General features: G+C 43.6%; 1 protein-coding gene across 1 annotated transcript in view; it reads right to left on the bottom strand.

Moving 5' to 3' along the window:
* The window catches only part of LOC119414216 (rap guanine nucleotide exchange factor 4-like), an 11,792-nt gene extending 1,149 nt beyond the window's left edge, over positions 1-10,643 (bottom strand). Inside the window, exons 1-4 of the mRNA XM_037681316.1 lie at positions 10,576-10,643; positions 4,372-4,514; positions 2,104-2,192; positions 1,119-1,265 (exon numbers count right to left, since the gene is read on the bottom strand). Coding sequence (XP_037537244.1) covers positions 1,119-1,265; positions 2,104-2,192; positions 4,372-4,514; positions 10,576-10,643 — 447 coding nt within the window. The remainder of the gene's footprint in view (positions 1-1,118; positions 1,266-2,103; positions 2,193-4,371; positions 4,515-10,575) is intronic.
* Positions 10,644-15,178: the final 4,535 nt, after the last annotated feature.

The raw sequence follows: 15,178 nt of genomic DNA, 5'->3' as shown, positions 1-15,178 counted from the left end.
TCCCCGGTGAGCAGGACAAGATTCAAATGACAACAACCTCGGGCTGGTTTTGTGCTTTGTCCGAAAATAGACAACTGAAAAAGAGCCAGAGTGCATTTAGTACACAAGCAAACATAGTCCAAGCCTGATAAAACAGCGCGCATGCTCTAATTACCAATTATTGTTTTATCTTGCTCTTATGTGTCCCTGCGGCATAAAATGGAGATACCATGTGCTCCTGAATCCAGTTTATATGCAGCCCGTTAAAAACAAAAACTGAAGAGCCTCATTTTAAATGTCATGTGTTTTGTGTTGTTATTGAAAGCAGAAAAAGTTATAAAAATGTAGACAGATGTATTCAAAATGTCACTTCATGTGTAAGAAACCTGGACAGAGATGCAGATTTTTTTCATAACCAAAACTAACACCAAAAAAACACAGCAAATGCACAATTAACCCACAACATGAAAATCACATAAAGGCATATTTCATAGACCTGGTTTATTGCAGGCCAAGCAGAAGCCAAAATACTCACAGCACTCGATTATAGCCATCGCCAACTCAACAAAACATCCTGATATTCAAAGAAAAAGGTTCAATCCCGTTGTAAAGATGCCTTGCACGACAGCCTGAGTTATGCAGCACCTTCACCTACATCCAAATACCACAAACGACAGGAACCTGGGGGGTCAGGATCAACTGGTGGGACAAGAAGAACCTAAAGTACATAGTACTGGGAAGGTGGTTCTAATATACTTGTCACTGTAATCACTTGTCTCTGTAAACATCATATTCAACTGCCGACTGTATTTTTTGTATTTAGTCTTGTTTAGAGACTTTGAAGCACGTCTAGATACCCCCCACACAGGAGCTAATTTTTCATGGCTAAAACACCTTGATCACAAAACAACAGCCATCAGTGGTGATACAGAAGCAACACCACCATACGAGCTGCTCTTTGTTTTTGAAACAGCTCACTGCTGATTGTCCAAGGTCTGCAGTGAATAGGTGGAACAAATAACGGTCGACAGCCCTCTTGTGGGTAAAAGCACAACTGCAGCAGAAGGATGACTGAAAACAGCAGTATCAAAGAAAACGAAATAAAAGTTCAAGCTTTTTTTCCCACGTTCATTTCTCACCTCCCAGAGGCTCTTGAACTCCCGCTGTTCGATGCGAAGCAGCTCGCTGGTCTCTCTGCTGACAATGGTGGCGTGACGAGGAGTGTTGTCCAGGATGGACTCCCCAAAGGCCGTCCCGATCCCCAGCGTGCAGATAGTGACAGCATCCTGCACATACACGGGCATGACAAAACGATTTAAACTGCTCCTGTGACAGATGAAAAGTAGTTAGCTGCAACGTGTCAGGAATTACTCTGCTGTGAAACATCACAGTGACGGGCACAAGCAATATATTTTCTTCATTATCTTTTAGACAGAGCTAAAAAGTGCAGATAAATCCTAATATGTGATGCACATGAACGGATTCCTGTGTAAAGCAAACACCTCTGAGCCCTGGATATAACTGGACAGACTGGGGACACGCTGCAACCACACACTCAAACACTGACTACTGATTTAGACAGATGTTCTTTGAGCTATAAAAACCTTTTCATTTGTCCAGTCTGACATTTCAAATATAGCCATAAATCTAGGCCACCAGTGACAATTTGAGGCTCCATACATGAAAAGGACAAATTGTAACGGATGAGCTTTTTATTTTTGTCTTTCACTTTAGACCAATCTATTGTTCTTCTCCCACATGTCATTCTCCTGTAGTATAACCCTCATTTGACACTATTGCTAACAGACAGTGTTTCAGAAAGCACTATCCTCAGTGGACTTGTTTTCTGAGCTGCGGCAGTTTGCTCCAGCATATTTAGGCAGGGAGGCATGAACAATGTCAGCATTGAGGCGAGTCGTACAAGAGCAGCGCATGAGGAGGACATGGAGAGACGCCTGGCTCCTGATTAGATGGTGGATGACAAAAACAATCCAATACGGGACAAAAACAAACAATACAATCATTTACATTTTACATAAAAAAATGAAATAACGCCATCCAGTTATTTCCTTTTGATTGAAGCAATTATTCACACTGATGGAAGTATGACTAAAGGAGTCCTACCTGATGATTGGCAGTTTCGGACACTTTGACATCCAGGGAACCAGACAGGACAGCATACCAACTTGTGCCTATATCTCCCTGTCGAAACACTGCACACAGAAACTTACATGAGACAATAGCATAAGCTTTAACTTAACCCTATTTATGTGTTTTTTTAATACATGCTGCCACCCCTGAATGTAAAACAAACACTGCTGTTTAAATGAATCATTTATTCAACTTGTTTGCTCTGAGAAAATAAATATTCAGAACATCTGGATTGTTTTGTGTTGGAGCTCTCATTTAAAAAGGAACTACCAGTATTGTTTTGTTGGTTTTAGCACTGGGAAAGTTATTTTATTTATATTTAATCACTGATAAATTGTAGCAAACAAACCACGGCTCACTCTTCAGGTCAACAGAAACCTTCCCTCCTGTTAAATAATTTTGATGTTCAGGATTATAAAAGATTTAAAAAAGTCAAGTTATTCCCACATGTGTTTATAGATGACTGAACGGAGGCGTCCGGGTCAGTTTTAGGCCGATCTATGCAGAATAATCCAGTCATGCTAATAAATGTCGATCATTCCACAACTGTGCATCTGCAGTAGTGAAACAACACCACTGGAACAGCTGCAGGTCACCTCCAGCCAGATCAACCACATGTGACAACTGCTCATCAAGATGAACTAAAATGTTGAGCTGCATCATAAACCATTTTATTTCTCAGCTTTGTCTTGATCCAGCAAATTGTGCTAATCTGTAAACTCAAAAATGAACACCACAGCTGTGATTATACATGTAGTTTTGCCACAAAATAAAAATATTTGGGGGTAATCATCCTAATTAATGCAGATGGTGTGTTTAATATTCCATAAAGATAGTTCTATAATAGTTTTATAATAAGTTGCTTTGATAAAACGCATTCTCAGTCAATTTTCTACAAATGGTAGAAATTCTATTTATTAAACAGTAGTGATGCACGATATTATCGGCATGGTATCGGCGATATTAGCGTTAAAGTTAAATATTGGACATTCCATCAAAATAACTCACCAATATAAAATACGCTGCTTTTGCATGACAACCCAGTGACGAGGATGCCTGCAGCGGCAGCCCAACGTGATGACGTCACGCACACATACCTGATCTAATCACGGCGGAGAGGAAGAAGTCAAAATGTCGGCGGTGTGGAAGTTTTTTTTGTTTGTTTTTTTGGTTGAGGATATTGGATTCCGTTGATTTTGATTTTGGGACTATGTTGAGCCTCGCTACATCGTCCCCAGTTTGAGATATTTTTCCGACGTAACCTTACCCAAGTTACAAGCCGTCATTTCCAACGTCATTGAGAAGCTAATAGCTGATAGCACTTGGGTGAGTTTTACCACAGACATTTGGATGTCGTGTTAGCCCCGTTAGCATGATTAGTCTTACAGCACAACGGATAGACAAAAACTTAGAACTTAATGTCCTTCATGCACAAGAGTGCAGAGGATCCCACACTGCAACTAGGAACCTGGAGCAAGCCTCCACAATTGAGACAGCATCGCAGGTGACTAATGCTAATAAATAACATTTAACACTTTTCATTTAATATAAGTTAAAGTGCAATGCATATGGCTGTTACTGAATATATGTCACCAGCTCTTACACAATATTTGTAGCAAATAAGCCTAAATAAGAGGGCTATGTTCTGACAAAGGAAAGTATATAAAACATATCGGTAACGATTATCGACCAAATAAGTTTTAACATACTGGCCAAAAATCCAATATCGTGCATCCCTATTAAACAGTCCAATTTTGTAATTGTTCATTCCTGTCTAAAAGAAATAAATCTACTTCCACTTGCAAGAGTTTAATGCCAAGTTTGTTACATCTTTAATTAGTAGCTATTATTGCTAAATAATTACCATAAATGACTGTATCAGTTTCAATTTTATAAAATGTAAAGATATTTTTTTTTACATCTGTAGGTTTACTTTGTGACTAAACTTACAAGTAAATTGATGATGCAATAATCCGATGTGATCATACAAAGGTTTTTCAAGAGGTTTGAATAATTTAATATTAAACAACAATCTTCTAATTTTGTTGTTATTGGTTTGTTTTTGTTTTGTTGCACCATAGTGCATCACCATTTAGACAGTCTCTAAGAGCTGCAGGAAGGTCAGATAAGTTCAGACTACTGTATATATTGTGTGTTTTCTCTATTGGCCAGAATGACGCAGATGGCAACACATCTATAGATGTCACAGGACAGTATGTTTCATTGTGTACATGTACATACATGTGATGCCTTTCTCCAAACATTCGTAGAAGGCGCAGGCACAGATCTGTAGTAGGAGCGGAGGTGGAAATCTCTGGAAGGTTTTGACTTCTCTCAGTCTGGTCAGAATAATGTCCACGTCTTCCCCCGAGCGCTCTGAAGGCCTGTACAATAAAATAAAATAAAACAACACATTGTAAAATGGTAAAGTATAAATATTGTCTATGATGTATAAAAGCACACCATCTTACAAACAAAGCCTTTCCAGTATTGTCTGATTAGCTATAGCCTAACAAGTAAATGCTATTAGCAGTCAATGGGCTAAAACAGTCAAATAAATGAAATGTCCTTTAAGGAAAAGGCAGTGTTGTATTTATTGTGTTATTTTGGCCTCTTTGTGTCTCTGTGTGTGAGCATCTTGTGAGTGTGTGCACGAGCTCTACTGTTCTAGTGTCTCAGCAATAGCAAAAGAGAGCTGCGAGTGCCATTTTTCTCTGCACAGGCCCCCCACTGGGTGTTAATGTAAGACCTTGTACTGCTGCTATTTCTAATACGCTTCTAATCTCACTGAGAGCACCCACAATTAAGTTGTTGGAAAGCTACAAAATGTGCTCAGACACAAGAACACACACACACACAGAGAAAAGTGAGATCTGACAGATTAAACCTTCTGCTCTGCGACGTGGCGGTGAAAAACTCCAGCGCTGCAACGTCTCACAGGAAAACACGCTGCAGTTAGAAGCGCTCATTCACTTATTTTCTCCTTTTTTTTGCTAGTGACTCATCCTCGTATTTAAGTGTGTGTGTGTCTGTGTGTGTGTTTTATACAGCAGAGCTAATGCACTGAGAGCTCCTTCACAGAAGCGAGGCAGCCTATCCCCTCTTCTTTTGCTTTTTTGTCTTCTCTTGCCCCCCAGCACTCATCTTTGTCTGCGTATTCTACACGTTCTTCTGTTCTCCACCTATTTGTCGCTGTCCCTCGATATGTCTGCATTTTTTCCTCAAAACATGATTGGTAAGGCCAAATAAGACAAATGGATGGCTTGATTTTTTTTTTATTATTATTTTCTTCTGTCTATGAAATGCCACCAATCACAAAATAACCTCTTTACTTTCTGTTTAATAGAGGAGTACAGAATCCCATTCATCTCCAGTACTATAAATACAGTATACCCTGCAGTATATTGTTCTTTGTACCTGGCAGCAAAACATCAGCCCAATAACAGATGGACGTCTATGTTTTCCTTGCTGTTTTTAGTCTGACTCATCATCCACCTCCTGCCTGCGGCGCTCAGACAGAGCTTCATGGGTTAATGGTTCAGACAGACAGACAGACTCCTACACATTACAGCAGAAAAAAAACAAGAAGGATCACCCTTTATTCACTTGATTTCATTAAAATGACTATTTCTGTTATGATTGGTTAAAATCTACATTTTATTTATCTCTGTCAGTCCAGAGAAATCAGTGTCCCTCATGGTGTGATATGAACATGACCTGAGAGGTGTTTGCCTTGCTTCACTCTCCTTCCATCCTTCTTTTCTCTCTCCCTCTCCATTTTCTGGAACGTCTCTTTCATCAGCCACTGTCCCCCACACACACCCAATGCTAATGTCAGCACAGATCTCAGCTTTCAACAACAAATCATGGCAGCACACACACATACACGGAGGATTTACAAACCGACCAGCACTGAAGAGAAAACTGAGAGACAGCAGAAGGTTCTGCAGACTGTTTTGGAGAAAATCCATCTGTTAAAATGTTACAGTTTCCAGATAAATTCATAGGTTGACTGGTGTCAGTTTCATGATAAACACACTTATTGCACACGCAGATTAATACGACAAGCAACAGAAACTCCTTATTTGTATGAATGAATCCACTTATTGTCATCACCGTTAAAAACCTGAGATCCTGCTAAAAACACTGAATATTAATGAGCGAAAACACAGCTTTGTTTTTGATCCACTCAACTACAATGATAAAGTAAACATTAAAGATAATGGTTGCAAACTATGAAATCGAACATGAAAAAAAGCTTATCTTGAATTATAACGACTGGTGCAGTTTGAAAGAGTTTACTCAAGTAAATTTTCTAATATATTGATATGCGATTTTAAAATGCAGGAGTGCACTCAATGTAAATAAAGCACTTGGAAAACAGCGTGGAAGCTTGAGTCACGTGACTGACCTACATTAGGCTGGTTGTAGTCTGTGAAGGTAAACAAACATGGTGGAATGGGACAAGAGCAAATTCTCAGAGAAGATGTTTAGATGGTAATATAAGAATCTGCTGCTAAACGCAAGAGAAAAGAGAAAAATTAAACAGGACAACTGTCAAGGATAAATATCTGAGATTGTACAGGGTGGTAGGTTGCTATAAAGACAGAGATCTGCATTCAAACACTGGCACTCTGTTCCTGCAACGCTTTTAAACCTGGTAAGTTTTCAAACTAAGCTGTCTTTGATGCTCATGTGAACTCATTTTGTAAGAAGGTCCATCAGAGAATGTATTTTTTATCGGAAGCTCTGTGGTTTTAATGTTGATTCTACTTTTATGAGAATGTTTTATTCATGTTTTAGTGAGTCTCGTATAACATTTACCTTCATCTGTTGGTTTGGATTTTTGACATGCAAAAATAGGTACAAACTCTTGGGGATTGTCAGAATGTGCAGCAAAACTGCTGGCATAGCCCTACAGAACCTCACTGATCTACACAAGAAGAGGTCAGTGAATAAGGTCAGGCTGATTCTGGCAGATCCTGATCACCACTCCATGGTGAGTTCAGGTTGCTTTCATCTGGATGCAGGTATCTGCAGCCCAGATGTAGGACGAAAAGACTGAAAAACTTATTCAGCCCTGTAGTGATCAGACTTCTGTACTGTTATTTTAATGTCTCACCGTCTTGTGTAGTATGAATGTTTTGCGTGTCTACTGACTGTGAAACAAATTGCCCCTCAGGGATGATAAAGATTCTTGAACTTGAACTTTTGGGTTGCATACATGAAATCTGTGCATAAATATATACAAATACATCAAATTTGAGACTTCTTCATGGGCGTCACCATTGTTGTCCTATTTTTAGTCACTTTGGCTATTTTCATTAAAAAAAAAAAAACACACACTTGGTAGTTTTTTTTATTATTAAACCTTTAATTAACCAGAAAAAATCCCATTGAGATCAAGACCTCTTTCACAAGGGTGACCTGGCCAAGAACAGGCAGCAACAGCACACGTCATAAAAAACAAAACAAGTAGCAAGATTATGAAGTTGGCAGATGTTCACAAGTTCTGCTTACAACCTTTCATATAAGAAAACATTAAACATCAATGAGAAAACAGTGCATGCAGGTTTTGTCTTACCGGTACTTGGTTTTATTTTTTTCAGTGGGGTGGGGGGGCTGGTCTCCCAAGACATTACAATGACAGCCTTTAAGAAGGGCCTGATTATTAAAGAAAACATTTAGCAATTACTAAACCAATTTCAAAATATTTGAAAATCATGCTATCTATACCAGAAAAAGAATCAGAATCACTTTTATTGTCCAAGCTTGTGTACAGACAAGGAATTTGACTTTTGTTTCAAGCACTCGCGGCATAGACAGACATGTATAACTTAAATAAGGATAAAAGAAAGAAACAGTATGTACATGTATTAGTGCATGTATATACTAATAAATGTACATACTGTTTACATGTATTAGTGTATAGTCATACTGATGGAAAAGAAAAAGAAGGCTGGTTGTGGTTATGCAAATTTGCTTATTTTGTTTTACAGCAGAGTAGCTGACTACTCAGACTGTAAGGTGTTTCCTTACTTTGATCAAGGTCAAGGTCAAGGTCAAGGTTCTTTATTGTCATTCGCATCACATGTGGTAGAACGAAATTGTGTACACAAAGTCCCAGTTACATCCAACAAAAATATAAATTATAAAATAAAGTAGTAAGATCTAAGATATGAACTAAGAAATACGCTGAACAGCAGCAGCACGAACATGAGTCCGTGTGAGCAGATGAGTATGAATGAACGCAGCCTCATGAAATAAATCAGCAGCAGGAGATCAGCAGCATGGATAGTCAGCAGCACATATCAACAATCAAGTGGCATTACAAAGATTTTTTTTTTCCACAGTGATAATCCTGATTAGGGATTCATGAGTCTAACGGCTTCAGGGTAGAAGCTGTTCCTCAGTCTAGTGGTTCTGCACTTAATGCTCCTCAACCTCCTGCCTGAGGGGAGCGGGGCAAAAAGTGTGTGTGCTGGGTGAGTGGGGTCCTTCATAATGCAGGTGGCCCTATTCCTGCATCTGGAGGTGTAATGTCTGTGATGGTGGGGAGACTGACTCCAACAGACTTCTGTGCAGCCTTCACCACTCTCTGCAAAGCTTTTCTTTCTGCAGCTGTGCAGCCTCCATGCCACACGTTGATGCTGGACCTGTAGAAGGAGGTGAGGACTGAGCTTCCCAGTCCAGCTCGCCTCAGCTGCCTGAGGAAGTCTCTGATGAACTTTCTTGATCATGCTGGTCGTGTTGTAGCTCCAGCTGAGGTTGTCATTCAGGTGCACACCCAAGTACTTGTAGCTGGAGACCACTTCCACCACAGATACTCCTATGTTCGGGGTGGGAGTGGGGGTGGGGGTGGGGTTGTTCCGTCTGAAATCCACGACCATCTCCATCACCATCTCTAGATAAATAACTTTACTAATTGATTTTTATGTACAGGTATATTATTCATAACACTACAATTTTCCTAATATTTGACAAAAGTTTAACCCAAATATATTGTTTTTTTCAATAACCACATTTTTAAAACCATTTCCATTTTATTAGTACATCTTTAAACTACTCTCAGTTATTTATGCTTATAGTTTTTTTAGATATGAGTGTGTGTGTGCGTGTGTGTGTGTGTGTGTGTGTGGGGGGGGGGAGGTTGACTATCATCTCTTACCATGTATACATCACAATAAGTGCATAAATCCACATGAATGTGTTTAGAAAGGTACAGTAGATCTTAAACTTTTTGTTTATGTCCACTCATCCCCACTCTTCTTCACATCAACAGTTTATACTCTAGATGAAAGCATCAAACACACACACACACACACTCCTGTGTAGAACATTGATTGAATAAGAGGTGGATAGCTGAGGAGTACTGAGTGCTCCACAACAACATCCTGTCCCGTCCATCCCGGCTGTATCGACTCCCACCTTCCACTGCAGAGCAGCTGCATTTAGCTCAACATACACAGCACTGCACCAACATATTTTATAGTTGAAATCAAGCATTCAGACAATTTTACAGTCAATTTAAAAGCAATAATCCCTGAAGTTCATTGGTTTCAACTTTCCAACTGGAGCTGAACAAAATTAGCACATTTCAGTCTTAGATTTTACTAAACCAAGAGGCTTTTGTCATTGTTTAAAATAACCAAAGAATAACCACTCAGAATAATCAATGATGAAAGCAACGCTTGGTTTCAGCCTCATAACTAAATAGGGCCATATTTAATGTGACTAAATGTGTCAGCCCAGCACTTCATGCCTCTGGTTTCATTCCAGATGTGGATGAGAGGACAAGATGGTAGCTTCAGGTTGCCAATAGTAACGGAGTGATGTGTCAGAGATGTGCCCAATATGTGTGGGTGTTTGTGCTGTGGGGTGCACATCTTATAGACCATTCTATGTCCATCATTTGCAGTAATTACTGCCCCCACACCCCAGTTTTAATATCATTAGGACACAGACTCAGTCATTTAGAAAAATAATTTTAGATCAAATTTGTCCCTATGTTATTTTTGTTAGGCTATTTTCCCTGGTCATGTGCAGCCTGGCATGCAGAAATGTGACAAAGCCTGAAATAACACTGAAAAACAAAAACGGCCTTTCTCCTATTTATTTATTTCAGTGAAGCATACCACAAGTGCTACAGTTGTATTTTAATTATGCATGGCTTGCTATGGTCTGCAGATAAACCATGTGGGTCTCATCCATCCATCACAGCGCAGTAAGAGCTCAGTGAATCTGGAGGCCACCAACGCCTCTTTTTTTTCTTTTTTTTGACCGAATACAGAAAAAAACATGTTTTCCTAAATAGGACTTCAGTCTTTGTAACCAGCGGTGACAGAATTCACAGGCTGAAGAACGTCACCCAGCTCGCTCACGCCGCACACAGATGAAAGAAATGAATGAAAAGAGCACGAGGAGGGATGGCCGACCGTCACCCACCTTTTATCCAGGCAGCAGATCCACTCCGCCGGCGGACACGAGGAGAGGGACGCCCGCGCTGCGACCATGATCCCCGGCTGCGTGAGGCTGTGATGCCGCCGGGAGGAGGCTCCGGCTTCCCGGTTGTCGGTGGTCGTTAATGAACGTGAGCTCTGGCTGCGCCCCTTCCTCCTCCTCCTCCTCCCCTCTCCTCCTCCTCCTCACACCACCACCGGCTGCTGCCTACATCCTGCCCTGCACGTGAAGCTATCATTTTGTCTTCAGCAGCATTTGAAGGCAAAACATGCTACAATAAGAGGCAGGGCTAAGCCTAAAGGGGGGACAAGTCCAAAAATATATCACACTTTTGTTAAATATAGTTAGGCAGCTCACTTTAAGCTTAAAGTCCCACTGCATGGAAGCAGCCTAGGCCTTAACTTATTGGAAAATATCTCAAAGCCAACAAATCAGTCTGCAGATGATCTGAAACCTGCACTAGCGACATGCACAGAAATGTAGAATGGACCTCCAACAAGTCAAAATATGCTCCTGATAAGTTCAGTCACAAACAGGACTAATGAACACGATTTATATCCAACATGTGAGTCCTTGCTCAGAGTAAGATGAATGACTGGGAGCAACAAAAAGCAAAGACAGAAATGAATGAAAGATTAAAAGCAAAGTATAAAGTAAAAGCAGAGAACATTAGATAATGACATTATAAACTTTCAAACAGTCCTCTTCCACAAAATATAATTTAATGACTAGAGAAATAGCATTTCCTGTGAAAATGCAGTGTGAATTCTGATTGCTGAATTATTTTGCTGAAAGTTGCTTAAAAACCTAAAGTTCTATTTCATATAGGCTTCGCCCTTTAAGGCTGTCGCTGATGGTTTATCCCGTTATGCGCAGCATAAGCACTGAAAAAAATTAGTCCACGCCCACCTGCTGTGTGGGCCCCACCCGGTCCGTATAAATTACGTTAAGAGCGGGAAATCGGCTCCCATTTTTTCTTCAGCGAGCTAATATAGCACTGTCAGAAGAACAAAGAAGATAAATTGTGTAAATGACCAACCTTGTGAAGGATGCTTGGCCCGGCAGTCGACCTCCGGTCGTCCGGTGAGTTCTCCTCCCCGAGGAGAAGATGACAGCAGTCTTATTCCAAGGTAAGCTTCGTGGAACATTTCCCAGTGACAGGTCACTACACGCTGGACAACGCCATCTTGTGTTTTTTCCTCTTATCGCCGACCCTCGGGGCGAACCGGATGGTTCCTCCGGGGCAAGGTGTGCTCAGCTGCAGCCCCCGCTGCTCATTCCCTCCCGGGGAGCGTAGTGTAGGTGGAGGGGGGCTGAGTGAATGCTCACCCCATCCCACCTCGTTTCGCATCGGCGATCACACCGCTCCCGGCCGACAGCGCCCTCAGGGGTTGCCCGGCGGAACCCGGGAGGAGGCTGACATGAAGGGACCCCTTTTTTCTACGTCCCTCGCCTTTTCCCGCCAGTTCGGATGATCGGCGGAAAGGTTATTTTTCACTGACGTGCTTTTCCAGGCAGCCGCAGTTAGCAACAACGTGCGCTGCTAGCATATAGCATGTCCAAGGGACTGAAGGCCGCAGACCTGCCTTGGAGACAAAGAACTCCTTCTGTAAGGCAACTGACGCTATTCCTCGGTTCCCTCCCCTGGAGCCAAGCCTCGCGGAAGCTTCCGGAGCGAAGCTGTCCAGGTCGGAGCAGCGTCCCGTCCCTCCGGAGGAACCAGACGGCGACCAAAGCTCTCCAATCGAGCCCACCGACGTGTTTTCAGGCAACCGCAGTTAGCAACAACATGCGCTGCTAGCATTTAGCATGTCGAAAAGGCTGAGACCTCAGACCTGCCGGAGGAGACAAAGAGCTCCCTGTGTAGATCGGCAGACGCCATCCTCAACATGTGCGCCGCTCCCTCGGTTTGCCTGTCGAGGATTGTAGCATGGATGACGGTAATCCAACGTTCCATCTGGCTCCGTCACTCTCCATTGCTGCCGGAAAAGCTGCACAAAGACCGGATGGAGGGCCCCATCTCATCGGACGCGCTGTTCGGAAGCAGCTTGACGTCCATGCTGACGAATTCGAAGCAGTCGGAGGAGACGTCGGAAGCTGTACGCCATCTCATCTAGCCGCGCGGCTCATTCCGTCCTCCAGCCCGCTGGAGAGATCGTCAAAAGCAGAGGCAGAAACATCGACGCTCCACGGCAGCAGCAGCTTCGTCTCGCCCAGCTCCACCACCAGCCCCGCCCGCCAGAGACCACCCCTCCTCAGTCCGGCAGCCTGCACTTCAGCGTTTTCCCCAGAGATCGCCTGCAGACGGCGCTCGGAGCAAACAAACCGCAGAGCTCACGGGGGAGAAGTTTTAAGAAATGACGGTCTGCGGAGGATGTGTGTATAAATGACACAGGAATTGAATAAATGATTTTTCAAAGATCAAAATGCCTGTTTTTAGCCAGTCTGTAAGCTCGGATGAGCTCACAGCCGCTACACACACACCCTCCACTCATAAAGAGCCGGTGTCCTTAAATAAAGGTTTTTTAAATCCACCGCCGCTCCTTCACATGCCCAGACGCTCACGTGACACCACGGTAAGCGAAATAACTTGTTGTCAATCAGACCCGCACGATCACCTCCCAACGGTGTTAACGCGCTCCCGAGCGAGACAAGCAGCCTCCATCCAACGGCACTGTGTCGATGATGCACGCACAGCTGCCCGGCGCTCACCGGCCCACATCGGGATAAATGTGGGACCGCAGGCCGGGTCCGGTGGAGGTCCCTGCTCTCAGCGAAAACAACACACGCCTCTCCTGTATGAACGCGAGTGGCCGTCATCCACCGCGTCCCAGCGATCAGCAGCTCACGGCGGCATAAGCGTGAGACAGCTGAATGAATCCAATGACGGGCCCCGCCCTCAGCGAGAGCGGCGCGCGTCCCTCCAGAGGAAACGTGCGCTCCCGCGAGGCTCACAACCTTCACTTCATCAGCTGACACACGCCTCGCCTCAGCACACACCGCCCCGCCCGGACATGAAGGTTGGTCCGCGATCCAGTCACAGCGCGCGGGCGCGCGCAGAACAGCCCTTTCGAGAAAGCCTCGCCTTGGGTCACGCGGAAAACATTTCCGCGACGCATGACGGCGGTCGAGGCGGAGGTTTGGATGACATCCGTTCAAAACACGGCACATCATTTAAACGCACGTCCACTCCACGAACGTCACGCAGAGTGGTTAAAAACATGCTCACCGGACAGATGGATGGACAGAGTGTTATGCAAGGGTTACACGCTGCAGTTTGCAACCCGACCCCCTCCGTTCGGAGGAGTTATAGAGACGGTCCTGTCATCACCAGACCAAGTCTCAGCCTTAAATGCAGAAGTCCAAGAGCTTCTGATAAAAGGTGTAATCTCAAGAGTTCCCAACGAGGAGGAAAACACAGGGTTTTACTCACGCTACTTCCTGGTCCCCAAAGGACCGGAGGGATGAGACCGATTCTGGATCTGTCAGCTTTCAACAAAGCGATCATGAACAGATTTTTTCACATGTTGATGAACAGACAGCTGTTGGACAACATCCAGGAAAACGACTGGTTTGTCTCCATCGTTTTAAAAGATGCCTATTTTCACACACCAATCATCCCAAAACACAGAAAATTTCTGCGTTTCGCCTTTCAAGGGATGAAGTACCAGTACAACAGGTTGCCTTTTTTGGGTACTCCCTCGCGCCTCGTACGTTCTCAAAGTGTGTGGAGACAGCCCTGCATCCACTGCACAAGCAGGGATGAGAGTTTTGTTTTTACCTGGACGACCTGCTGCCCCTGTCTCACTCCAGACAGGAAGCATTGATACAGGCTCAGGTGTTAGCATCACACCTGCTAAATCTGGGTTTCGCCATAACTGGAAGAAGAGCTCGATTTTCCCGGCCCAGATAATTGTTATCTGGGAGTGGAATTAAACTCAATTACCATGACGGCTCGTTTATCACAAACAAGAATCGACACTCTAAAAACCAATTACGCCACGTAAGACCTGGCAAAGTGGTAACAGCTGTCTCCGTCATGAAGCTGTTGGGAATGACGTCATCAGCTCACACAGTGGTCCCGCTGGGTGTGTTACACATGAGACGCCTCCAGAGGTGGTTTACGCGTCTGCGTGTGGATCCAGTAAAACAAAAGAGACGGATGATCACTGTCCCTCCCTCCATGGGAGCAGACCTCCGACACTGGGGAAACACCCTGGCTCTGTCAGAGGGAGTCCCCGTCAGCAGACCCACGTCACGTGTCAGTCTTCACGGACGCGTCTCTGTCAGGTTGGGGGGGGGAACATGCCTATCTCAAGCAGTAGGGGCGCTGTGGCCCCACCGCACATCAGCCCACATCAATGTTTTGGAGTGTCGCACAGTGCTGAATGTGATTCAACATTTTGCTCCCGTGCTACAGAATCAACACGTGTTGATTCACACAGACAACATGGTGACTGCTGCGTACATAAACCGCCAGGGGGGTGTGCGTTCAGCCCAGATGTTACACATTGCGCGGAAGCTACTGAGTTGGGTTCATCAAACCTGCTTTTATTAGAGCAGTTTACATATCCGATGTTCTGAACAG

The sequence above is a fragment of the Nematolebias whitei genome, chromosome 9, assembly GCF_014905685.2.
Source record: "Nematolebias whitei isolate Nwh7 chromosome 9, NemWhi1, whole genome shotgun sequence".
Classification (NCBI taxonomy): Eukaryota; Metazoa; Chordata; class Actinopteri; order Cyprinodontiformes; family Rivulidae; genus Nematolebias; species Nematolebias whitei.
Note: the sequence above shows the minus strand (reverse complement) of the source record. Positions and strands in the feature narration are given on the sequence as shown.